This window comes from Aricia agestis, chromosome 1 (assembly GCF_905147365.1).
Source record: "Aricia agestis chromosome 1, ilAriAges1.1, whole genome shotgun sequence".
Classification (NCBI taxonomy): Eukaryota; Metazoa; Arthropoda; class Insecta; order Lepidoptera; family Lycaenidae; genus Aricia; species Aricia agestis.
The window spans coordinates 10336699-10364619 of NC_056406.1; the positions used below are offsets into that span (position 1 = coordinate 10336699).

The following is a 27921-nucleotide window of genomic DNA, read 5'->3' on the forward strand; positions in this document are numbered from 1 at the left end:
AACACATCGAAAACAGTTAAAGGGTAGACCCCTTTAACTGTTTTCGATGTGTTTTCCGGGGGATCATCAAGAAGTTACATAAACGTGTAAACGACGATAATTACGAACGAAAAGAATATGTTACGACTTATGACTTATGAGTAATGATGATCAATTATGAGTGAAATAAATAACAAGCTATAAAGCCTTTAACGGATGTGTGTAATAATTAAGTCATAAAACGAAACATTGAATGATTTACCTTGCGAGTGAAGGATGATGCAAAGCATCGAGCGTGTCTGGTCGAGATACTAAGGCCTTTGACAAAGCCGCAGCCCAGAGTTTCAGGGAATCATACAGCAGCGCTGCATGAGGCGAAGCTTGCGTACATTTTGCACCCAGATACCGACATTGTGTGTGCCAACGCTTGATCCAAGCCTCATCGGCAGCTTCTATTGTAGACGAGCCGTTTTCCTGAGTATTGTCAGTATCCTGAAACATTCAAATACAAGATGTAAGTAATTAATTAATTAATTTTAATTCACACTATTAATGTTTTAACTTGTATGTTTGAAAATAAAAACGATAATTTCCCGTCACTAGGAAGATAATCCCTTATTTTTTTTATTGTAATAAGTTAATAACCAATAATTAAAGGGGAGCTCACCACAACTATGTTATCCAGCCAAGGCAACATCCATTCTGGCACAACGCTGAGATGCCCATCGATCATCTCCTGCAACCTCTCCGCGGTGCAGCGATCAGTTGAGGTCGGTGTCAGCCACGTGCGAGGTAATGTGGCAGGTAGGATCCAAACGGCTCCAGCGGTAGGTGTCAGTCCAGCGTCCCCGCCAGCACATAAAGCAGCTCGAACGGCTCGTGCATCCTCCGCGCAGACGAACACGATACGACCGCTAGCACGTGCCACTCGTTCCGCCCACTGCGATTAAACGTTACACACTACTATGTAGCAAGACAATGAACTCTATTGAGCGAGAGCCATAAAACGCGAAATGAACTCCAGTGAATAATAGTTATTACAATTCCGTGACTGTATTACATTGAAAATAAGTAAAACGGTTGTAGAGTTTTGAGATGGTTAATGGTTTTATGAGTTAACCCAGGGGTTCCCAATCTTTCACAATCTTTTGTCACGGCGCCCTACTTTACCTAGCTATTGGAAAAAGATCCATAAGTAAATATTTTGAATGATAATAATAGTTAGGTTAAGCAGGGAAATAATAAATAACAAATATTTAATCATATTTGTGGTTTTGGATAGGGATGGAGGATCGACTCACGGCGCCACTCTTGCTTTTTCACAGCGCACCAGGGCGCCGCGGCGCACAGTTTGGGAACCCCTGAGTTAACCTAAAGGTTTTTAATCGATTAAATTACTTATAAACTACATATACCAGTCTTGGGTTTAAAAAAAAGGTATACCTAACAGATCAACGGAGAGAAACAAATAATAATTACCTGAGTAAATATATCTGGATCATAATCGGAGTGATCAGCAGGAAGCTCACGATGAGCGACCACTTCTGTTTTAAGTCCTACAGCTGACAGCACAGGGCGAGTAGCTGGCTCACTTAACGCGCTCAAGCGGCGCCAACCCAGGGCTTGCATCAATGCAGCCAACACGTCCGCTGGTGCCCGAGCGTCGCCAGCAGCGAGTAGTGTGAGGGCCGCTGCCGGAGGTGCAGGTGGAACTTGAGCGGTGTAGGCTAGCACTGGCATGCCCAGGCCCGGGCCCTGACGAGCGACATCCGCGTATGCGGCGCCACATGCTGGGCCAGCTACTCCAGATAACTCTCCGTAATCTCCATTCCCAAGGGCGTTTATGAGATACTGGTACGCTCTTGCGGCATCACATTGATCATCGTAGATTTCAACCTGAAATTACATTTTTTGTTATTTCTTCTTAGATTTTATTGTATTTAGAATAACACTAACTATTAGTTATTTATTACATTTTAAAACTAACCTTAAATCTTACTACGCCTGACCATTGCTTTTCTAGATCTCTTTCAGCTAGCGCAGCAGCAGCTGCAAGAGCAGGAGCGTCGTAGGTTTCCCGGCATGTGGCATTGGGTAGCAGTACCGCCACTCGTAGCTGCCGGGCTACTGTCCGAGCGGGGTGCGCTTGCAAAAAGTGACGGACGGCCACAGTAGGTCCAGACGCAAGTGAGAGTGCTTCGAGCTCATTGAATTCTCCACCGTTGAGGTACAAGCGCGCTAGAGACCGTAAACCGCTAGGTGAATGTGCCAATGCACGGGTGTTAACTAGTTTTTGGATGCGGCGACTTTCGAATGCACATTCTTTGGCTTCGATATCTCCTCTACACGGCGTGGGACCCAAAGCATTAAAAGGTGAGCTGAGTCTGATACCTTCGGGAGCCCAATCACAAAAAATGTGCGAATTGATCGAGGAGTTTGTGATGTTAAAGTCACTAACGGGAATAACGTTCACTTTCAAATTGTACGATAGGGCGATCGAGACGAGCAGCTCAGCTTCGCTCTTGTCTCTGGCTAGGACTGTCGCACAATATTCCACTGTTTCGTTACATGAACCTTTATTTTGGACGGTTAAAGCTTGTTCCAGTTGAGATTCCTTTGTTGTTGTGCTCTTTTTAATAGCCTTAAGCGAGTAATGGGCTGCGATGTTTTCGTCGGCGAGATCGAGTAGAGACCGAGCGGGCGGTGCGGCGTAGCACACTCTCCGTAGAGGCGGCGTGCTGTCGCCGAGTTCATCGAGACCGGCATCCCGGAGGAGAGGGGCCGAGGGTGCCGCGGCAGCGGGTACAGTGAGCAACGCCACGTGCAAGCGAGAGGCTGCGAGCTCCGCTATAATAGCCCGCCGACAGGCTCGCGAGTCCGCACGAGTCATACATTCGGCAGGTGGGAGAACTGACAGGGCGCGGACGCCGGTAGCCCGCAACACTGCTGCCGCTAGTTCACCCAGCGCTGCGCCGCCCGGGACTGCGGCGGTAACGTTCACATTTTCAGGCGCCGCGCTTCCGTCTGCTGCGACTACGGAGGCGCCTACGCTGATGACCGCAAAGATCACAAGTAAATCCGAAATGCAGAAACTCCACCGCCTGAAACCAAATTGTATTTGTCAAATTTTTTTTTGCACTAAATTAATATTGTAGTTAGGTATATTTTTAGTACCATTTTACTTTTATAATAATAATAATAAAGATTTTTTTTAATGAAGTAAGGGGGCAAACGAGCAAACGGGTCACCTGATGAAATGCAACTTCCGTCGCCCATGGACACTCGCAGCATCAGAAGAGCTGCCGGTGCGTTGCCGGCCTTTTAAGAGGGAATAGGGTGATAGGGGAGGGTAGGGATGGGAAGGGAAGGGAAGGGAATAGGGAAGGTTAGGGAAGGGAATAGGGTAGGCGATTGGGCCTCCGGTGAACTCACTTACTCGGCGAAACACAGCGCAAGCGCTGTTTCACACCGGTTTTCTGTGAGAAGGTGGTATTTCTCATTCGTGTCGAAGCATGGCTCTCCTACGTTAATATTTACTCAAATTACATAAGTTTCTTTATAATAATGTATTGCAATGAACAAATTTATGGGATGTAAAAATAAACTTGGTATCAAATGAATATTGATAAGCGATATCTTTTCCGGGTAGCTGCTGCCTGCTTTTATAAGCGATACTAGTTCTAATAGCGTAGCAAGGACATTTTGGATACAATGGTAAACAGGACGTCGAGTGAACACAAATTAGGCCCACACCAAAACAGGCCCGTAATTATATTTGTTTTAAGGTCAAACTCGTGTACTACAAGATACAGGGTGCAATTAAACCTTCTTGCCAATTTTTTTCCAGGGCTAAGGTATCATTAGGAGAGTCCATTTAATAAAAAAAATTGGGTGCAATTTTTTTAATGACATATTTTATCCCATTTAAAATCGTTGCAGAACGCGGTCACTCACGACGCGGGGGAATGAGCGGGGGTATGCGGAGGGAGGCGCGCGCGGTGGTTGGTACTACTAATATATATATGTATATATTCTGTGGCGGGGGCACGTCACATGACGTCACACGCGGGCGACGCGTCGTGTCCATTATTTGTAGTGTTTTTTAGGATAACTTTTTCTCAATATTTTAGTACAGAGTGATTATAAAAGAAAAAATACGTGTATTTTCATTTTTGACAAGCATCAGTACTTATATCAAAATTTGGCAGGAAGGTTTAATTGCACCCTGTATAATGTATTCGTGAAAAACAACTCGTACTTACAAGAAATAAATGAAAACATTCATTGAATTATTGTTGTTCTGTGTATAATTTATACACAGAATTAATTTCTGTGAGATCACGTGCAAAAGTTTTTATGAAATCAAGAAACCTTTCTCAAGGGCTTTATATACCTATTTCTTTACTCTCTACAGTCTACACTTTTAAGATCAGTTTGACGTGGGAGAGCCATGCTTCGGCATGAATGGGCCGGCTCGACCGGAGAAATACCACGGGCTCACAGAAAACCGGCGTGAAACAGCGCTTGCGCTGTGTTTCGCCGAGTGAGTGAGTTTACCGGAGAGCCAACCCCCCTACCCTTTTCCTTTCCCTACCCTCCCCTATCACCCTATTCCCTCTTAAAAGGTCGGCAACGCACCTGCAGCTCTTATGATGCTGTGAGTGTCCATGGGCGACGGAAGCTGCTTTCCATTAGGTGACCCATTTGCCTTGCCCCCCCCTTTGCCCCCCCCTTTCATAAAAAAAATCAGCAATTCAAGCTAATATTCGTAAACTAGAACCTTTACTTGTTTTAATCTAGACTGGAGTTGTCTTAGTCTAAATTCAAACACACTGATAATAAAATGAACACTGATAATGATTGTGTTATACTAATGCTATCTTAAATAGATCATTGCATGGCAGTGAATAGTGATTTCAATGAACTATGAACAGTGTCTACTGTGTAGTGTACTGTGAGTCCGTAACTACCTATATCTTATTATCTTATATCTTTAAACGATATATAGGGGTTTCGGGGGCGATAAATCGATCTAGCTAGGAATATTTTTTAGAAAATATCATTTTATTCGTGTTTTATCGAATAATGTTTTATGGTAATATAATGAATACTAGTCTAATGGCTAGTATTCATAATATTACCATTACCCTCTTAAAAGGCCGGCAACGCACTTGCAACTCTTCTGATGCTGCGAGTGTTCATGGGCGACGGAAGTTGCTTTCCATCAGGTGACCCGTTTGCTCGTTTGCCCCCTTAATTCATTAAAAAAAATATCATTGCCTGTGTATCCCCCCCCCCCCCCCCCCCCCCCCCCCCCTCTAATCCGTATGTCAACTAGAATGGGTCTTTAAACTTTTACCACCTAAAAACATTAGTTTTTACTTTCTTGCTACGTTTTTCTTTTGGTGTGTTTTTTGGTGTGTTTTTGGTGACGTGAGAGTAAGACGTGATGCCCTAAGGACGGATGATTTTTGTCCTTCTGGTGCCCCCTCAGACGTAATGCCCTAGGCGATTGTTTAATTTGATTAAGGGTTGATCCCCACTGCCCTTGGAAAAAGTACATTTTGCCACCGTAAAAACTATTCCATGTAACTTTTGGTCACTCTATGCTTCAAGGTAGAATAGCAGAGTATAATATACTTAATATAGATCCAATGACCAATTAAATATTTACTAAACTTTATATTAATCGTGAAGAGGTAACAGAGTACAGAGAATACTTTAAAATAAACTTACATTTCTATCGGTGGAAAACTGTAGAATTAAGTTTTGTTGCTGCTCTAGCGGCCACATTAGTACTGGTCAATTCCTCAGCTCTAGTAGACTCTTGAATTTCTAGTCTTTGACTAAATCCAGCATCACACTTCCTGAAACCAAAATCAAATCAAACTGCTATAAGTAAATATTATGATGTTTGTGATCTCATGTTTTTTTTGGTTTAAATAATTTATTATGAACTTTGTTCGCACTTTATCATATTATTTTGACCAAAACTTTTTACTTAGGTTAGCAACCCAACAAAAAAGTCGTCTGTGGATGTATACTTAGTAATATTGTTTGTTGGTAAATATGAGCTGTATAAACTGAAGATAGATTCTATTTTCGTTTGGATAGAGGAACACACATAATCGCCGAGCTTTATAAGACACTAGATGTCCCGCGCGGCTTCGCCCGCGTAAATTAGGAATTTTACAGAAACTGTACATTTTCCCATAAAAAATAGCTCTTATGTCCCTACTCCCTTCACTTGGTCTACTCTATATCTGTGCCAAATATGGCCATAAAAATAGCTCCAGTAGTTCGTAATTTCTAATATTTCCCACGTATTTTCCTGAGTTTCTTCGGTCGCATTAGTCTTAGCGTGATAATATAACATAGCCTATAGTCTTACTCGATAAATTAGCGCTCTATCTAACACTGAAATAAGTTTCTAAATCGGACCAGTAGTTTCTGAGATAAGTGCGTTCAAGCAAACATACTCTAAACTCTTCAGGTTTATAATATTAAGTATAGATTTTTTTCAATTATCGCTTGACAAACTCGAGTCTTGATCTAAAAGACTATGAAAAGTACCAATGACAGGGTCATTATAGGCTCATAAGTCATAACCATGGAACGATGTATGGTATAATAATATGGAAGTGATGATGATGATGATGAATGTAATTTGCACAGTACTCCCAAACTTGTATCTATAAAGAATCAGGAGTTCTCTCAGCACCTTCCGAACCACGGTATACCAGGTATACCTCGGTGCAAAATCTTACTTGTTGGTAGCATATGCTTAGAACACTTCTCACGAAACCGAAGTCACCGCAATATGCTTCCATATAAATTTTGAGGAGTTCCCTCGATTACTTATGCATCCTTCATCAGATCGCCACTTTTGTGCAAATAATACCAAATTGGGATGATACCCTATATACCAAAAGAAAAATTTTGAAAATCGGTTAACAAACGATGGAGTAATCGTTGAACATAAAAAAACGAACATAACACCTCCCCCATTTTGAAAGTCGGTTAAAATTGTAGCCTATGTGTTATTCTGATGTATATGCTATATTATTGTAAAGTTTCATTAAAATCCGTTCAGTAGTTTTTGCGTGAAAGAGTAACAAACATCCATACATCCACACATCCATACTGTTCTACTTTCTTTTGCACCTTGCCCTTCTTCTTCACCACTTCTGTCCATGACAGAGAGGAAGCGGGACCCGGCGCTGCTGGTGTTGGAGCAGCATCGTGTCTCGACGCAGCTGCTTCTACGGCGGTTGCAGACTTCTTTATTTTCCTCTTCTTCTTTTGAGCCGGACCAGAATTCAGAAATGGCATCAGTGTTGATACCACTGGTTCCGGCTCGGTTCTGCAGGTGATGGAGCAGGCATGACTCACGGATTACCAGTACGGCGTCCTTTAGAGCCTTGACGTAAGTCCCGCTCAGATTTCTGGACGTTTTGGCCACCTTGGTGATGGAGTCTAGGCCCTCAGTTATCTGTGAGCCTAGTTTTGCCAAGGTGACCGCGTCTTCCTCTCCCATTATCACATCCAATGTGTTCGAGGATATCGACAAGCGTTGTGCTCGCATCTGTCTAAGCCTCTCCTCCATGAATTCTTTCTCGGCCTCGGCTTTTTCGACTTCCCGCCGCGCGGCAAGGTAATCTTGTTTTGCCTTGGCCATTCCTACGTAGTCTCCGGTCGTAGGCGGCCTTCCCCTTCCACGTTTGGTGCCGCCCTTCGAGCGAGCCGAGTTTTTCTCTTTTTCTGAGTCAGTCTCTTCGACTTCGCTGCCTCGCCTCTTGTGGAAGTGCCTCCTCAGTCGTTCCAATTCAACCTCGCGACTCTAAAAGGCGGCGGTCTCATTGCCGCTCTCTTGGCCTTCTGAGGTGCCTTCATCCGTTCCGAAGAACTTGCTCTTTGTGGGCATAGGTGTTCCAGCCCGTGATTCTTCTTCAAAATTAACCAATCGTTCAAGTCGAACGATTGGAGTCCGCGTTGGGCGCCTGGGTTCATCTTTTTTGGGGGCTGAGGGGCCCCCGGGAGAAGCCGTTGAGTCCGTTTCCGGTGCGGTTATGTGCTCCGGCCCCGAATTAACGTGCGCCGTTGTCGTCGTTGCAACCAAATCGTTAAGCAAATCGTTTTCCGTAGTCGTGCGTGAGTCGTCGGTTTCTGAACGGGCATTGCGCCCGCCAGCGAACGAATTTGTGCCCACCCCGTAGTACGAAGGGCAGACCTCCACCGTGGCAGCGGCGGAGGTGTGGGATTCCCCATTTCTGGGACCAACCCGGAGACCGTTATCAAATTCGTTTTGTTCCATGATCCTTAAGGGTGCTCATTAGGGTCGAGCGGAACCCGTAGCCAACAACAAAATAATGCGTCCTAGTGGCAAAGTCACCCACTTGCCATGCAGCCTATTGCGGGACGGGGCGTAGGCTTGGGGGCTGTAAAGAGGCCCATCCATCATCAATCACACACGCAAACAAGACAAAATTGTAGAGTGTAAAGAAGGAATAAATACAAGGAAAAATAGAGAAGAAAAAATGATGAAAGATAGAATAAATAAATATAATTTATTGAACAAAACAAGAAAGCTAATATAAAAGAGAGAAAGATAGAGAAAGACCGGCGTTCAGCCATCCTGAGTACCTCACTCCGTGTAAAGGGCAGGGTGGTATACCCAGGTGCCCAGGGACACGAACGTGGACGGACCGGTATCGCCCCCAAACCGGAATCGTCCCCATCTCTAGGGCCTAGGCTGTATCTCAAAAACCACTCCAGCTAGACTTCTAAAAATTTCACAGATTATGTATATCTGTTGCAAGTACTAAAACAAAATAAAATGATTATTTAAGGAGTTAGTAGTAGTAGTAGTAGTAGTAGTTATAGTAAGGATCATTTACTATATTTGGTGATCATTTACTATATTTTGTGATCATTTACTATATTTGGTGATCATTTACTATACTTGGTGGTCATTTACTATATTTGGTGATCATTTACTTTATTTGGCGATCATTTACTATATTTGGTGTTCGATTACAATTTGAAGTGTTGTCATGACTAAAATAGCTGGTAGTATTGCAATTTTAGACTATTTTTTTGGTGTTAGTTATCTTTTTTTGGTAAACAAGTTTAGGGTATCAGTGCACTTTTTTGGTGGTCATTATATTTCTTCCCATTAATTATTAATAGTTAATAATTGTATACAATTTTTGTAATACAAAAATGGTATTCTATGTTTCTTTTGCGCAATCGTTTTGATTAAAACTTGCAATCGAAGCGACATTCGTGTTAGGAGGTACAAGAATCGCGCCCCAGTTAAAAGTTAAAATAAAACCATAACGGTTGCTACAATTATTCGGAGTTATAAATACAAAACGTCTTTCATAAAGAAAGTGGGCTAAAATTAAACACTATTAACTGTTAGCTCGACATGTACGTAAAATATATTTTATTATGAATGTATGAAGTCTTTGTGATAATTACACAGTATATTAGTTTTTAACCGACTTCCAAAAAGGAGGAGGTTATATGTTCGGCTGTGGATATTTTTTTTTATTTTTATTTGTGTATGTTAAACGATTACTCCGCCGTTTGTGAACCGATTTTCGAAATTTTTTATGTGTACAGTAAAGACAAAAGTGTACAAATAGAAAGCAGAGCTAAGTTTAGTTAAATTCTTCACTGGACAGACGGACATTTCGACTATTTTTACTTGGACGATGAATAAAAATAATATAGGTTACAATACATAATATTACTAATCTATGCCCGCAGTTCCGTTGCGTAGAAATTCATTAATGAATCGCGCGTGAACCGTACATTTTCCAGGATAAAAGTACCATATCTCCTCTTTCGGGTCTCAAAGTATTACATACCTTAACAACATCAATCATCAATCATCATCATCAAAAAATTTTTTATGAAATAAGGGGGCAAACGAGCAAACGGGTCACCTGATGAAAAGCAACTTCCGTCGCCCATGGACACTCACAGAATAGGGTAATAGGGGAGGGTAGAGATGAAAAGGGTAGGGAACAGGGGAGGGTAGGGAAGGGAATAAGGTAGGGGATTGGGCCTCCGGTAAACTCACTCACTCGGCGAAACACAGGGCAAGCGCTGTTTCACGCCGGTTTTCTGTGAGAACGTGGTATTTCTCCGGTCGAGCCGGCCCATTCGTGCCGAAGCATGGCTCTCCCATGTCTAAAATCCATACAAACATTTATTATGTTTGTATGAATTAACCGATTGCAGTCGGAAAATGCTGCTTTATTTTCGTCTGAGTCGTTTGCAGTTTTCATGAAAGTAGGTACCGTATTCTACATGACTGTTAATTTGCATTTATAATTTAGTAGTTGGTAACTAATGATAATATGATTCAATTAATGCTATCTACTTCCAATTTACTTACTAACATAGTATAAATTAGTCTAGCACTTATTGGTAAAATTTGCTTTGAAACTTTAGAGTTAGCACCGAGATCTGGTATAATTATGTATGACCGCCGTACTTAGAGACATTTAATTATGATTAACCTACAATTTAATGAAGAGTTTAATAGATATATGTATGAGGCTTAGTCAAAATTTTGAATTAATTACATTTAAGTAATTAATGTTCCACTTTAAGTGCGGCAGAGACCTTTAACCTTTATTATAATATCAAAAAGTATAATATATAGTCTGTCACTGCGCTGAAAGACCAAAATTTTTTTTCACTTTTGTATGGGGAAACTCGTGACGCTCGGGCCCTTGCCCATACAAAAGTGAAAAAAAAATTTCGTCTTTCAGAGCTGCTACTTTCACAGTGAACTCTCTACAAGGAACACGTACACACCCTAAAGTATTATCACTTATTTTTGTTACACACTGTATATGTCGTGAATTTTTTTCCACTTTTAAATGAATAACGTTATTTTTTCACCCTAAAAATTTCATGTTGCGGCCCGCGACTCCAAGACCAAAACATGTTTGTGGCCCGTATGAAAAAAAGGTTGGGGACCACTGATCTAGAGCTTATCTCTGAAATCCTAGCCAGGCAGGTATCACAGACGCTGAGACAAATTACTTGTTTACAATCTCTTGTTCTATTTAGAGAACATTCTAATCTAGCAACTTTGTTTCATCGAATACCGTAGTCCGTATCTATAGAATAAGATCGTCCGTGCCAAAAACTTTATAGTTCACCTAGGTCGTATCGTTGTCAACGGAGTTATTAATTTAATATTTTAATAGTTTTTTGCGGTCTCATGATAGATTTACAGACATAACATCCGTACAAAAATCTGCATCAATACCTACTAATTGTGAATGCCAAAGTCTTTAGAACTGATTTTGATTAAATTTGGTATAGAATTTAGAAATACTCATGGCCACACTCAGGGCGTTTGTGCACTACACGGAATTTTACCGTCCGGCGTTCATAACTTTCACGTTTGCCATATAAATAAGGTAGGAAATCAAGATGCCGCGCCGCGCCGGATGGTAAAATTCCGTGTAGTGCACAAACGCCGAGGTATATTTTAATGATGATTAAACTTGAAGAGTACTTTGACAGATAATGTATGGAGCTTATGTCAAAACATGGACTAATTATCAAAATCTTCATTTTATTACAGTTAGGTAATAAGTAAGTAATAATATTCGTGTCTGAGAGCGTCAGAGTCACTCATATCAAGAATTTACATTAAAAAACTGTAAATTCTTCCGGTTTCGGCATTGGGCTGCCTAAAAAAAGTGCGGCCCTAAATTACATCATTAATAATCTGTATGCGACAATAATAAATTATAATTTTATGCTTAGCTAAAACAGTACAAGACGTGTCAATATTAACTAGGCTCGTGGTCACCTCTGTGCCCAAAACATTATAAATCAAAAATTAGAAAAAAGTTTTGTAGGTAAATTGGTGTAAAACATAATGTATCTACTATCTTTACCTACTTATCTATACATAATATTATATAAAACAAAGTCGCTTTTTTTCCCCTCATGTCCCTTTGTTCCCTTTAAAACTATGCAACGGATTTTGATGATACTTTCAGTGTTAGATAGCCCATTTATCGAGGAAGGCTATAGGATATAATATATTATCACACTTAGACTAATAGGAGCGAAGAAATAGAGGAAAATGTGGAAAAACGGGGAAAATTATTTGAAAGGGCTAACTTGAGCGCGCTAATCTCAGGAACTGCTGGTCCGATTAAAATTATTTCAGTGTTAGATAGCCCATTTATTGAGGAAGGCTATAGGCTATATTTTATCGCGCTAAGACTAATATGAGAATGTGGAAAAAACGGGGTAAATTATTTGAAAGGGCTTATCTCGCGAACTACTGGAGCAATTTTTATGTTATTTGGCACAGATAAGAAGTAGACCACGTGAAGGATCATAGGCTATCGATTTTAATCATTTTTTCAGGTATTTTATACCCGTGCGACGCCGGGTGGGTCGCTGTAATCATATATTTTTAACAAACATTGAGAGTGAAATATTATGTATCTGCAATACTTTTTATGTATATTAAAAATTATACTTATATATACTAATGACTAAATATATACCAGAAAACACCATAATCCTACTAAAACAACGCTATTTGCAACTACCACAATATAATATTATTTTGCAACGTTATTTTAACGTTGCAAAATAATATTATATTGTGGTAGTTGCAAATAACGTTATACAATAAAGTTATTTTGCAACTACCACAAAATAATATTATATTTTTATTTTTTATCAATATAAGTTCAGTTAGAATATTTCACACCTACTACGCGACATCTCTATTATGATATTAATGAGAAAATTAAATAGAATACACAAGTTCCTACTTCATAGTAAGTAGATGCAGTAAAAACGTAATAGTTAACAAAGAAAATACTACGAGATTCCATAATCATAATTCATAATATTATTACCTTCTGTACATAATATACATTATACAAATTACAATATTATGTTTTGTTGGATAAAATAATACAAGTTGCGTGGAGTCGTTCTAAATTGACAACATTTCAAAATTTTAATATGGCTTTTTTATTATTTTATATGAAAGTAGACTTAAAATAAGGCGACACGTGTTTCTTGCTTTTTCAAAATTATGTTTTTATGATACCTAAAAAATAGATTTTAATCCTTCGTATTCTAAAGAGACGTAAGCGCCAAGTGACGTCATACTTACGTCTGAACGGTTAATTCCATTACACTTTAACAAAAGAAAAAATCTGTCAATGTAAGTTTGTTACGTTTACGACGTCTGTCAATGTCATCGTCAACCTGGACGATAGGTAACCAATGAGGTAATGTTATTATTTAGAAATGTCAGTGTTGACAGGTGGTTGACAGTGACGTTTTTGTTTTTATGCTTCATGTTGTCTTTTTAAAACTATTTTACACCAGGCAAACAAACTGTATGATATTATGCCGTAAGTATGACGTCACAGCGTATTTTTCAGTTTTTATTTATTTTCTCAGTAAATAAGCAATATAAAAATTTTTTGAATATTTTTTTGATATCAGGAGAAGAAACTAAAGAAACGGTATTTTTTATTTTAAGGCTTAAAAATTTTGAAATGTTGTCAATTCTAATATGTCATTTAAAACTCGATTCGAGTTATTATCGATTATATTTCGTAACTTTCATCTTTTCTTCGGATGTGAAAAAACTGGACACGCAATGGGCATACCTACCGCATAGGAAAGGCATCTTAACTCTACATTCCCATGCAGTTACAATAAACGCGGGAAAACGTGTGGAGAATCTATAATAGGATAAATAGGCAGAATGAAACGGTCCAAATTCATTCGTGAAGGGATCTTAATAAATAATTGACCAAGTGCGAGTAGAACTCGCGCACGAAGGGTTCCGTACTGTTATAGAGCAAAAATAAGCCAAAAATGGTGTTTTTGTATGGGACTTAACTTTTTATTTTATTTTAATATTATTATTAATTATTAAAGTACTTACATATTATTATAATTTAGGCCTTTGTGATAATTTCATGTGCCTACCTGTTGCCATTATTGATAACGAGTAAGAAAGGCCAAAAAATCACGTTTGTTGTATGGGAGCCCCCCCCCATTAAATATTAATTTTATTTTGTTTTTAGTATTTGTACATAGAGGCAACATACATATTATTATCTGTGAAAATTTCATAAGTCTAGCTACAGCAATATTATATTGTGGTAAAAAAGCGATTCTTGAGATACAGCCTGGTGACAGATAGACGGACAGACAACGAAGTCTTAGTAAACTCTAAAAATTAAGCTATTGCATAGCTTTTATTTAAGGCTTTGAGCGCGGCGACCGAATCAAGTAATTTTTAAACCAGTGTTTTTCAACCTTTGCTTTTATATCATAAATCATAATAATATATTTATGAATGTTATCCTTTTGTTGAAATTCTCTTACCTATGAATATATTACTCATATTATATAATATCATAATAGTTATTGTTTTTTACTGATATTATATAATTATTAGTTCTCTCAATCTCTAGCGACTCCCCAGAAGCTTTAACAACAACACAGACATAGATCAAGGCAAATTAAGAAAATCCTATGAGTGAGTATAGTGTATATATATTTTTTAATTATTCATTCACAGTAAATTAACATTTTACAATATGTATTAAAATTTGCCAAACTGCGCAGCAGTTTGTTGGCGACAAATTACAAATTCGCTAAACATAAAAAATGCAACATAAAAATTTAAAAAAGTAAAACATAAAATAAAAAAAACTTAAACTTCACAACTTTTCTATCTGATTCTATGAAACAGTTGAACAAACACAAACAGTCAACAGTCAATTTCATAACACAGTAGTATTATGCTGGGCGGCTGCCACCCCCTGCCCGTATCTCGCTACGCCCATGGATCAAGATAGATACCGCATGTGTATGTAATTCCCAAACGACGAGCAATGCTCTTCTTTCGAAAGTCTGCTTTTTAGTCTGCGCTCCACCGTTATCGGAATCGGACGTCAATCGGATTAAAAAAATGCCTAATTGTGCATATAATATTATCCTTAATCCTTATCCATATAATACTTACTAATATTATAAATGCGAAAGTGTGTCTGTCTGTCTGTTTGTTATCTCCTCACACCTAAACCGCTTAATCGATTTTGTTGGGCATGGAAATACTTTGAGTCCCGGGAAAGGACATCAGATACTTTTTGTCCCGGAAAAATGTACGGTTCCCGCGCGATAAACGAGTTTTGACTCAACGGGGTTGCGGGCGTCATCAGTAGTGCTATAATATAATAGTAAATAGTAAGTTTTATCCTTATTAGTAGGGAAAGAAAATAGTCCGTAATTTTAAGTAAACGTATTAATCTAGAGTTTACTGGTATTTATCAAATACCTAACAAAAACACTTAACTGCATCATACGCTTTATGGTTTTTTCCAATTACTGCAAAAACAGCCACGTCACTTCTGTAGATAAGTCTTAAGTTGTTTGTTATTGTGCTTAGTGTTATCACAATAAGATAGTACTATACAGTATTAGTATTAAGATAGTATACAGTACTAATAATAAAGTAGGTAATTTCAATCTAGTAAGATTAGGCGCGTGCACAATATAAGTACATAATATTATTTAAGACGTTGCAAATATTTAAAATATGTACCCCAGTAAATATCGTTTCCAACAGTTTCCAGCTATCGTTGCCAGATTGCTAGACCGAAAAGCCGGACAAAGCAGGCAGTTGGACATTAGTAAAAAAAAGCCGGAGACCTTGCTATCGAGTACCTACCTAGAATCTAAATTCTAAACGACGTTCTTCTCTTATCTCGTTAATTAGTACGTTCGGTAGCTTTTGTACAAATTTTCTGTATTTTGAAACAATTTAACACCGAATAGCTCTGCAATTTTACATCTCGTTAACCGACCGGTGTCCATCAACCGTCTAAAATTTATAGGATTTTTATATAAAGTTATAGATTCGAGGCTCTACAAAAGCCGGACTCCCTTCAATTTTGGCCGGACACGCAAGCGAAAAGCCTGACTGTGTCCAGCTTTATCCGGACGCCTGGCAACCCTATTTCCAGCTATATTTATTAACTTTGAAACGACAGAAAAACATTGTCATTTTTCAAGATTTCCAGGCTTTTACACGGATTCAACACGGCGCCACTATACGAACACTATAAGAGCACCCTAAACGTGATTTCAAATAACTGAGCAAAACCAAGCTGCATCACGGCGCACGTGCGTAAAACCTGTCTCTGGGTTGAGCTACTTCGATTTCGGCTGAGGCCCGTTTGATCCAGTCTAGCTTAGCTACCCTTAAAATATTGTCTTTTCTCTTTTCCTCGAATTAATAAACCAAATAGCACTTGACACTAACCCAGGGTTAACTTTAACCCTATTGGCGCAAGTGGGCTTATGTTACTCTACTGTATGATATTATGCTGTTAAATAATGGGTGGATTGTTAATAGCGATTAACAATCCACCCATTATTTAAAAGCGTCATACGGAGATGATCGTTATCTATCGATTATAAAATTGTGGTCACATATTATTTTGTTTATTCGTGTGTTAAGCGAGAACTCGCGCGTAATATTATTTTCGTTGACTAAAAATATTAAATGTTTGTTCTTGAAAGTTATTTGTCTAAATCAGCTGTACCGGCCCGCGTAAAGTTGAGCCATTTTGAAATTCATGCCCACTGGCAAAATAGTGCAAAGTCGTAGTGAAACTTGAAAGTCGTAAAAATTTTTCCACTCTTAAATCGCTTATTTTGAAGAACGGTATTTTTTAACACTAAAAAAAATTGGTACCCAGCGGCCCGCGACACCAAGATCAAAACGTGTTTGTGGCCCGTATAAAAAAGGTTGAGTACTACTGGTCTAAATAGCCCAGAACTCAGAAGCCACAAATTGTTAGTATGCAATGTTGGATTAAAAAAAAAATGTTCAGGTGTTTTTCTTCTAACACTATAATATTATTTTAATTCGTAACTTTGGTATTATTGACTATTGTATTAAGAGTCTTGTAAGGGCCTGTTTCACCACTTTCTGATAAAGTGCCTAATAGGCTATTCACAACTTTTTTGACAGATTCTCCATACTTGATCTGTCAAGTTAATTGGTGGATAGCCTTACCGGAAGTGGTGAAACAGGCCCTAAGAGTCGTAAACTTTTTTTAATCATAATGTCTCGTAATCAAGAGATGCTTTGTTTTCTATAAAATATATTTATAAATCATCAAATCAACATAATATTTCATCCTTGCTATCTCTGTTAGCTACCACTTTTGAGAATTTTCGCAGAGGTAATTGTTGTATTGGGCGTCTTATCAAAATGAAGTAACTCACGAAAAATTAATGAAAAAAAGTTCTAGGGAACCTACGAATAATAAAAGGGAACCTGGGCTATAATCTAAAGTGAGATGTAAAATTAATGAAATCCTAATTATTGTTTTTTTTTATGAAATAAGGGGGCAAACGAGCAAACGGGCCACCTGATGGAAAGTAACTTCCGTCGCCCATGGATACTCGCAGCATCAGAAGAGCTGCAGGTGCGTTGCCGGCCTTTTAAGAGGGAATAGGGTAATAGAGGCGGGTAAGGATGGGATGGGAAGGAAATAGGGGAGGGTAGGGAAGGGAATAGGGTAGGGGATTGGGCCTCCGGTAAACTCACTCACTCGGCGAAACACAGCGCAAGCGCTGTTTCACGCCGATTTTCTGTGAGAAAGTGGTATTTCTCCGGTCGAGCCGGCCCATTCGTGCCGAAGCATGGCTCTACCATGTATATTGTTTTGATGGAATGGAATTTTATTTTATTGACATTTGTATGTATTATGATTTATGAATTATGATGGGTGTGTCGACGCAACGCTGACCCAACGCCCGTGTGGACATTGGACAGGCTCTACACCAGCACCAGTTGCATGGTTACAGTAGAAATACGAAAGTAAAGACTATAGACAAACAGCGGAGATAAACTGAAGGTATCGGTCCGATCTTTACCGCTGTTTATCAATACTTTCGTATTTCTACCGTAGCCATGCTGCGGGTGCTGGGGTAACCAAACTTATTTTGTCTACCGCCCACTTTGTGAACAAATTATGTTCTAGCGCCCCCCCCATTGTTTCAATTTAAAATGCATCCAAATGAAATTACAAAGAACCCCCCAAAGCCTCTCACAACGCCCCCATTATTTTCCCACACCGCCCCCCTTTAGACCTGCAGGCTGCAGCGTCCACAAGGGGCCGTTATCGCCCACTTTGGGAAAGGCACACTACACTACACATCGGAGCAGGTACAGATTGGGCGCTCAGCGTTGCGTTGAGCGCGCGTTGGTCGCGTACATACATGATACATGATACAGGATTCGAACCCGCGACCCCCGGCTTGAGCTTTCAACAGCCCACTAACTGAGCCACAGAGGTCGTCTACAAAACGGGCCTAAGTTCTTATAAAGGCTGGCATCCTCTCCCTCCCAATTACGTTTTTTAACCACCTAATTCTCATAATCGGGACATTCCAATATCCAAACGCGCGCTTGCGTGTGTAGGCTTCAAAAGAATCCGGGGTTCTCGAAACGCGCGTTAGCAAAGCGCGCGCTTCAAAACGCTAAATGTGTACCGGGCCTTAGAACGAAAAATGTGAACGCGCGTTTGACACGCGCTTGCCTATTAACCTTTAGACCTGCAGGCTGCAGCGTCCACAATGGGGCGTTATAGCCCACTTTGGGAAAGGCACACTACACTACACATTGGAGCAGGTACAGATTGGGCGCTCAGCGTTGCGTTGAGCGCGCGTTGGTCGCGTACATACATGATACATGATACAGGATTCGAACTCGCGACCCCCGGATTGAGCTTTCAACAGCCCACTAACTGAGCCACAGAGGTCGTCTACAATACGGGCCTAAGTTCTTATAAAGGCTGGCATTCTCTCCCTCCCAATTACGTTTTTAACCACCTAATTCTCATAATCGGGACATTCCAATATCCCAGCGCGAACGATATTATTTAAATTATCCTTGGTGCGAATAACAATACAAAGATAGCAAAAAAAGGATATGGGTGCAAAGCCCATAGACGGCCCTAAATTAAATAAATAAAAATAAAAAAATCCCAACGCGCGCTTGCGTGTGTACGCTTCAATAGAATCCGGGATTCTCAAAACGCGCGTTAGCAAAGGGCGCGTTTCACAACGCCCAATGTGTACTCGCTCTTAATGTTTTCATTCGTTCATTGGCACTTACCGTAAGTGGCTACTTGACTATTACCAGTAGAAATCGGATTTAAGAACAAACGTAAACAACATACGTCACCTCTTAGAAGAGGGAATTAAACGTATAATGGACGCATGCAAAACCAGTACTACGTAGTTCTAAAGCAGTTTATTTAATATTCAAATTTCATACTACCAGACAAATTCCTATGCAAAAATGTGTCTGTTTGTGAAAATGCAAAGCAGACTTAGAAGGTATTTCAAATTTTCAGGATTGTTATAACTGTTAAGAGCTGAACAAATTATACCTAGTGATTGAAAGTTTGTATGAAAAATTTTAATCATTCACAATTCTTAATTTTGCGACAAATACTGACACCATTGGCTATTCCTTATGGGAGGCCATTTGAATAAAAATGTGGGTCCATCGCAGAGACACGGATTTAATAAATTGAATATGTATTTAATGCCTACTTGTATTTTTAGGTCATCTATTTGGGTTATGGTGGGTGTCCTACCTTTGAGGGTTGTAACTTTTTTTTTTATTGTAAGTTTATAAGTGTTGTGGAAAATCTGTGCTTGTTTTGTCGTTTTTGAAATCTTAAATGGCCTTACAGCATGAAACACGATGTAGAGTCAGAAAAAAGTAGTGCTTCTATAATATTGTGGTAAGATACTAATCCCAGGGGCTTTATACTAGTGGCTTAACCATAAAGTTAATATACCTAGCGGAATAGAGAAACGAATGCCTGAGCAAGCGAGGTGTCACTATCAGTAACACTGCGTGGTAAAAAGATACATGACAGCAGAACTCGTTTCTTGACGTCCAGTCGGCACTTATCGGCACGTCGATAATTTAATCTCATAGAAAGATGCTTGTGTAAGTGTGTACGTCATGTATACGTAGATAATTTTTTACACACAGTGACACAGACGTAAATCAATTTCGGTTTCATTTGGCAGCTCGAGATTGTTGCTCTATTCCGCTAGGTTACATAATATTAACTTTATGGGCTAAACAGATAATAATTATCATGACGTGATAGACGATATAAGGTCGAATGACAGTGAGTGGCATATAAAGCCCTTTTAGCATTATCTCGAATAAAAACTTATTTAATGTTTATCATATTATAGTAGCCTAAAACTGTGGCCTAAAATAACAAACTGTATGATACAACATAACTAAATGTTTCGCTCGGCTCCGCCCGCGAAAATAAGGAATTTGCGTGAACCGTACATTTTCCTGCAAAAAAAGTAGCCATACCTCGTTGTCTAAAATAATATTATTTATGTATATCAGTGCCAAATAACGTAAAAATCAGTCCAGTATTTCGTGAAAAGCGCGTTCAAATATTTTTCCCGTTTTTCCCCTGATTCTTTGCTCTTATTATGTTTTTATGGTTTATGGCTTTATAGCCTAGAATCTAAATAAATGGAGTAATGGACCTTTCAACACAAAAAATTTTTCTTTAAAAACCAATAGTTCTTGAGATTAGCGCGTTCAAACAAACAAATAAAAAACTCTTCGGTCAGGTTTATGATAAAAATAATATTATATCTAGTGTATATTCAAAATGTAATAAAGTCTTAAAGACGTAGTCTTTTTTACCGTTTAACCATTAAATATTTTATTTTATGTAGATGATAAATGTAACCCTATTAACAAATCGTAAATCAATGAATTTAATTACTTGGTGAGTACTAATTTTTAGATTGAAGTACCAATATACTTTCGTAAGTATTTAGTACTTTAACCTAGAGCGAGTAATTGTGTTATTATATTATAACAAAAAGTTTTGATAGCATTTAAGGCCATAAGGATTTTAAATAGTTATTGTTCCTGTCACACAAGTGACATTTTTAATTGGATTAAAGAAGACAAAACACTGTATAACTATTCAAAGCTTGTACAGCGTTTATTAGTAAGGGGGTCTATCTTTAACTTTTAATGTGTCTTTGTTTATTTTAAAATTGTCACTATTTCTGTTTACGAAAAAATGTAACAACTTTAGACGACTTTTTGATGTCGGGAAATCCCCCACACAGGTCCGTATTTAGGGTATATTCGTGATAATATGTGACAGAGTAGATCGAGAATATACAGTCTTGTTCGTGTGAATGAAGAACCGAAAAAGCATCTGTGGGAATATTTTTTTACCTATTCACATTTTTTGAAAATTAATTAGGTAAGTATATACTTAGTTTAAAGTTTAAATATTGTTAAAAGATCTTATATAAATATTAAATAACAAAATGTAAAAATAAAACAATGATATTATTATTATAATTTAGTTTTTTTTTGATGATTTATAAATTGATTTAACTGCGAAAAAACTGTGAAGTATGAACAAAGGTGTGTAAAGGAAAATCTCTATTACCTTATAGAATAAACACGAACATTGTAACAAATCCATAAGTGGTAGATCACAAACAAAAGTCACTAATAAACAACTGATATCGCCTTGACCATGACTGTGGTACAAACAACAAAGATACTTTATGTTCACTCAATTTTATTAATCGTCTTATAAAAACACTTAATACACTTAGCGCATTTCCGCGTTGTAAATACGCAAAAAGTTGCAGTTGCAGGAGCGATACACACAGCGCGTTTGGCGCCGGCCGCTGCGAAACTGCGCGCCACTATGACGCCCCTCCATGTCATTCATAACTAGGGCTGCCGATTCTAAAACTTCTCGTAGTATTCGTAAACAAACATCACTAGGAGAAACCTGGGCTAGACGCTCGCGCCATCCCTAGTCAACAAAACAACACTCAACGACGCCTAATTATATTATTGTAGCGACGCGTAATCAGTGGCAAAGACATTCTAGTCATCAGACGCAGTTGTTTACGCCTTATTCTCGATCTGCCGTTTATTTGATCACCTGCCCAATTCAGAAACTAGTTGATCTTGTTGTTTCTGTGTGTTTAGGCTGGCCGCAAACACACGTTTTCCGTATTTCATTTCCTTATTTGTTAAATTTCGATTTGGAATTCCGCGAGCAAACGTTCGTTTTCCTTCACTCGCGAACGCGCTGGCTTGCACCGAAACGTACGTGCGGAATTCGTCCTGACTCCTATGTAAAAAGAAAAGGGCGAACGTGTGCGTCAATTAAGGCCATCCCGAGCAAACGACCCCTTGAGTCCCTTGACCATACATTTGACGCGTTACCAAGATCGCTCAAAAATCCTATTTTTTTACTTATCTTAGTTCAAAATTGATCTAAAAAAATTCAAACGGGGAATATGTAGTTAATGAAATTGTCTTATCTATTGTGTGTTTCAAATAAACGTAATTTGTAAATACTATGGAGATGCTGAAAATATGCTTCAATTTTAATAAATTGGTATTAGTTTGGAAGCTAATATCATGAGTATAATAAACAAAAATAGGAAATTAATAACAGGGAAAGGAAAGTTGATATACTGAAGATTATCGCTGTATTTTTATTATACCTTTGTAGATTTCAAATTATGTGTTTATATGGCTCTAAATATGGTAAATTACGGCATCTACGTGTCGGTGTATTTTCTACTGTTCAATCACTATTTCTGTGGATTCAATGCATTCGTAAATCGTATTCGGAGAACGTGTGTGTGCGGCTAGCCTTATTCGTTTGATTGTCAACCTTGTGAGTCATCGATGAAATGTCTTATGAAATTGCCACGAATACGATATAAATTAAAGCAAATCGTACAAAGAGTAGATTTAAAATATTTTCCTTGATTGTTGAATATAAGAACCAAGAATTAACTTAGACCTTTTTAGAAAAACCTTTTTAGTTAACCATTAAAACAACAGTCGCAAAAAACCTTTTAATTCGTCATTTGTAAGCTATCAAAGTGATAAAATTGCGACCGCAAGTGATACAGGATGTGGGAAATCTAACAAATGCTAAATACCACAATGATGCTGCCGCCCTTATGCCGGAAAGGTCGGCCTATTTCTCATAAGGTAAACATTTTTTACGGCAAACGTTTACGAAACCCATGCAATGGCTCGTCAGATCGTGACTCGTGTGTGAATTGGGTCTTGAGGAAAACAAAATTATTAGATTGTTCCTTAAAGCTTTGTTAACATCTTGATATTATATTATGCAAATGGCTGCAATTTGCAAATGTTGTGTTTAGTGCAGGTACTTTCTTCCGATCCGCCATTTTGACTATTTAGGACAGCCTTTCTCAAAGTGTGCTCCGCGGAGTCCTGGGGCTCCGCTAAGGCCTCGTAGAGGTTCCGCGAGCGAAACATAAAATGTTGAATGAATTGTGTCCAGCATGGACACAATTAATTCAAAAGTAAAACTTTTTATGGGGTCCGTTAAAAATATCACTTCATAAAAGGGTTACGCCACCACCAAAGTTAGACAACCGGTGATTTAGGTTAAATTCGATGGTAGACTGGTAGTGCACCCGGAAATTCTCAAGATCAATCAAGAATCATATCAAAGACAATAAGTTCCTTGTTCCTAGCCCCATTGAAATGGAAATGTTCACTGATTAATCGTAATTGCAACTCATACGCAATAATCTCTTGCATCACTGTTCACTGCGTTGTTCTAATGAATTTATATGACGTACATAACATAATTATTCATATGCTTTTCCATATGAAATACAAATGAAAAATACATTTGCAAAAAAAAAACTAATTAACATTATGAAACTCAGATACTTAACGTTTTTGAGTTATGGCTACTTTACGTTAGGATTATTATAATACCAGTACCTATCAAAACTTTAAATGCGGCAAAGCATTTTAAATTTTTAACCTCATAGCTAATGCACGTTATATTTCAGCTTGAAGGGCAGAACAATTTTCATGACCTTTGTAACCGGATCACTATTGTTGGCAATGTCAATTCACTCAGGGGAAAAATGTTGACTTTGATCGTTCGTCAGAGGGTGCGTAGGGCGTTGATAGTCGGTAGATGAGGTTATCGGCTTACACGCTCAAACACAACTACGTCTTTCGTATCAACTATCAGCCTTATCGTTTATCCACGTGGAAAAACTGTCATCGCAGTATCATCCGGAGTCCTCGGTTACCTAGTCACGACATTGATCAAACTTTCGGAATTGTTCTACATGACCACTATGTCATGACTGGTTCGTAAAACCCGCCGAGGTGTAAAAAGTAATCCAAAATAGTAATTTAAACAATAACGGGTAGTTGGAAGGAAAAATTGTGTTTACGACTGTATATAACGAGAAACATGACAGCGAAGTTTCAATAATAATTATTTTGTTATTGTGGTTTTCTCTGCGGTTCACGATTTCGAAACAAATTGTATGCTTGATATTAGACATTGCGGTTGATATCGCAGTCGAAACTGCGTTTACATGCGACGGTTATACCAGAGTAGACAGAATGATAGAGTATGCGGACTTAGAACTGATGTTGAAATTTTTAAATTTGACCTATTATGACGAAAATCGTCGCCAGGGTTGTTAAATTGTTACCTACGAATTTAAAACTATGACATATTCGCTGGATGTGTTCCTCTTTGGTCGTATTGTTGTTTGTGTTTTGGCACATGCGATTAAAATTGTCAGAATCCAATTTTGAAATCTTTATTTTAAATATTTAAAAATAAATTATATCAGCCAGCGCGAGGCACATTCCGTTCATAATCCTAGTGAAACCCGACGAATTTGACAGATATTGAAACCTGTCCGTTTCTTTGCAGTCGAACTACTGGTAGTTATGTCTATGTGGTTATACCTATGTCAATTGCCAAGCACGAAACGTTTGTAAACAAATGTTTGAAACGAAAGAGAAAGAAAAGAAAGAATAGGACGACATAATACAACTTATAAATAAATAAAATCTTTATTCCAATTTTTTAACATTACACAACCACAATAAACAAAAAACTTACAAGGTGTAACAAACCTTTAGTGATAAATGATAATGCTTTAGGGTGTGTATGGGCCCTATATGTATAGAGTCACTGTAAAAGTAGCAGCGCTGAAAGAGTAACTTTTTTAAACCTTTGTATGGACTCAACGCGCGCGCGGCGGCGCCCATACAAATCACAAATTTTTTTTTGCCCTTTTAGCGCTGCTACTTCTACAGTGAACTCTATATAAGGGACACACACACACACACGGAAAGATATACACACACACAGATAGACAGACACACACAATGTTGAAAAAGTGTGCTCCAGAGTTGGCTCCAGTCTTAACGCGTCTTTTTCGGCTCTCCTATTCTTCTGGTATTGTCCCGACTTCTTGTCTTGCCTTGGTGCACGCGATCCTCAAAAAAGGTGACCTCTCAAATCCTTTCAATTACAGGCCAATCGCTATAACTTCAGGCTTCTCGAAGATAATGGAATCATTTATCAATAGCCCAGCTTCTTCGATACTTGGACGCCCAGGGCTTACAAAGCGACAACCAGTACGGGTTCCGTAAGGGTCCGTCGGCTGGTGATCTTTTGGCGTACCTAACTCATCATCGTTGGGCTCAGGCGAGGCCTTCGATCGGGTTTGGCATAAAGCGCTGCTATCATAGCTTCCATCATACGGGCTCCCTGAGAAATTACGCAAGTGGGTCACAAGTTTCTTAGCTGATAGAAGCATAAAGCATTTTGACGACCTCTGTGGCTCAGTTGGTGGGCTGTTGGTAGCTCAAGCCGGGGGTCGCGGGTTCGAATCCCGCCGACGGAACAAAAAGTTTTCAAAGTTCCTGGGTCATGGATGTGTATTAAATATGTGTATCATATAATAAAAATATTAAATATACTTATGTATAATAAAAAAAATTATTAAATATAGGTACATATTTCCGTTGTCTGGTAACCGTAACACAAGTCCTACAGGTACTTAGCACGGGGCCAGACTGACGAGTGACGTGGTGTGAAGCGTCCATAGATAATATATTATTATATTAAAGGTCGTAGTTGACAGTAAATGCTCGGAAACTCAGTCTATTGATGCTGGTGACACTCAGGGCTGTGTGCTTTCGCCTACCCTATTCATAATGCATTTTAATGACATGTCACAGACCAACGGCATTCATTGCTATGCTAATGATAGTACAGGTGATGCTCTATAATATGTATACCAGCTCCCACATACTTATCGGCTAAATATTATTGAGAGCCGAAACGAAATTAGAGTTATACCACAGAACAGATAATAATACATACAAGTAATACCTTATACAACAAAAAAAAATTGAAAATCGTGTCACAAGCATACAACCGAACGTAATAACATCCTCCCTTTTAAAAGTCGATTACAAATGCCATTCCTCTGGAATAGGCTGAGTATTGTGAGAATGTTGTTTCATGTTTGTGCTAACTGCTAAGGCATCCATGCGTCATCAGGCACTTCAATAATAATCAATATCTAATATCTACGTATCTGAGAGTGGTTACTACTTAACTGTGTTCGGAGAATGCTGTATGAAAATAAAGTACAATCCACAACAGATGTTAAAGTACTGATATGAGATTAAATAGGTACTGCTTCAAGGGGTTATAAGCAGACACACACTTTGGTTTTTAAGGTGACGCCGCGTTAGAGTAAAAAACCGTCTTGGATATGTTTTAGATTGCTTGATAGAACAAGAAATGGAACAGCAAGAAATGGAAAGGGCGTAAGCGACAATGGTTTTTATCGCGTAATTTAATAATCGGCCAAGAGCGAGTCAAACTCGCGCACGAAGGTTTCCGTACCGTTATGGAGTAAAATTGTGTTTTTTGTATGGGAGCCCCCCTAAATTTTTATTTTATTTAAATATTATTATTATTTAATAAAGTACACATAATATAATTAAGGCTTTTGTGAAAATTTCAATTGCCTACCAGTTGTCATCATTGATACCGAGCAAAAAATGTTTGAAAAATCACGTTCGTTGTATGGGATTAAATATTTAATTTATTTTGTTTTTAGTATTTGTTGTTATAGCGACAACAGCAGTACATAATCTGTGACAATTTCAACTCTCTAGCTATTACCGTTCTTGAGTTACAGCCTGGAGACAGACGAACAGCCGGGCAGACGGAATACGGATTGGATACGGAACCCTAAAAACCATAAATATATTTAAGCTATGGGCAAATTAAAGTGTATGCTTCACAAAAACCAATTTATGTACAAATTTTGGAAGCTTAAATCACGCTCCTCTGTTGCCAAAATTAGAATCCCTTTTTTACAGAGGTCTTTTTGATTGATTATTCTGTGTTATAAAAGTTGACCAATCGTGTTATGCTATGGGTAATTCAAATAACAAAGACATGATGAATACTGACAATGAACTTTAATTTCTTAGCTTTAGTCATTGCTGAGAAAAATCGATATCGCTACAGCCAAATTATCAAGGCGACGCGTCGTCATAAAAACTAGGATCTTTGCAACCGTCGATATTTCATCATTTTTACTAACATCAAAGCGACTTTAGGTAGTCCAGTAACGGTCACACCTGATCCATTGGCCAGGTGTAATGTGGTATTTGAAATGCTAATTATTGGAGCGCACGTTTTTATCGTTCGGTACCTATGCGTTTGTTTTTTCTCTCATAATTGTTTAGGTTGTTTAAATTACAATTCCCAGCAATTAGCAATATTATAAAATAGTTATATAAATTAAAAAAATTATATAACTATTTTATAATATAATATTATAATGAATAAGTTTATGTCGCTGTCGATTGCTAGTTGCGCGTACTACTAATATATTATATTCTGTGGTTGCGCGTCAATAACTCAATACGGCTACGAATGCTACGGCCGGGCCTAC

The 27921-nt window shown here is 38.5% G+C and overlaps 1 protein-coding gene across 2 annotated transcripts in view; it reads right to left on the minus strand.

The window, feature by feature from the left end:
* LOC121728746 overlaps positions 1-21803 on the minus strand; it is a 41652-nt gene extending 19849 nt beyond the window's left edge. For both annotated transcript variants that reach the window (XR_006035862.1, XM_042116992.1), the window contains exons 1-6: positions 21552-21803; positions 5716-5846; positions 1967-3080; positions 1459-1875; positions 647-919; positions 242-471 (exon numbers count right to left, since the gene is read on the minus strand). Coding sequence is in view for 1 of the 2 variants with exons in the window: in XM_042116992.1 (XP_041972926.1) it covers positions 242-471; positions 647-919; positions 1459-1875; positions 1967-3080; positions 5716-5717 (2036 nt within the window). In the remaining variant the exon portion in view is untranslated. The remainder of the gene's footprint in view (positions 1-241; positions 472-646; positions 920-1458; positions 1876-1966; positions 3081-5715; positions 5847-21551) is intronic.
* Between the last annotated feature and the right edge of the window lie 6118 nt (positions 21804-27921).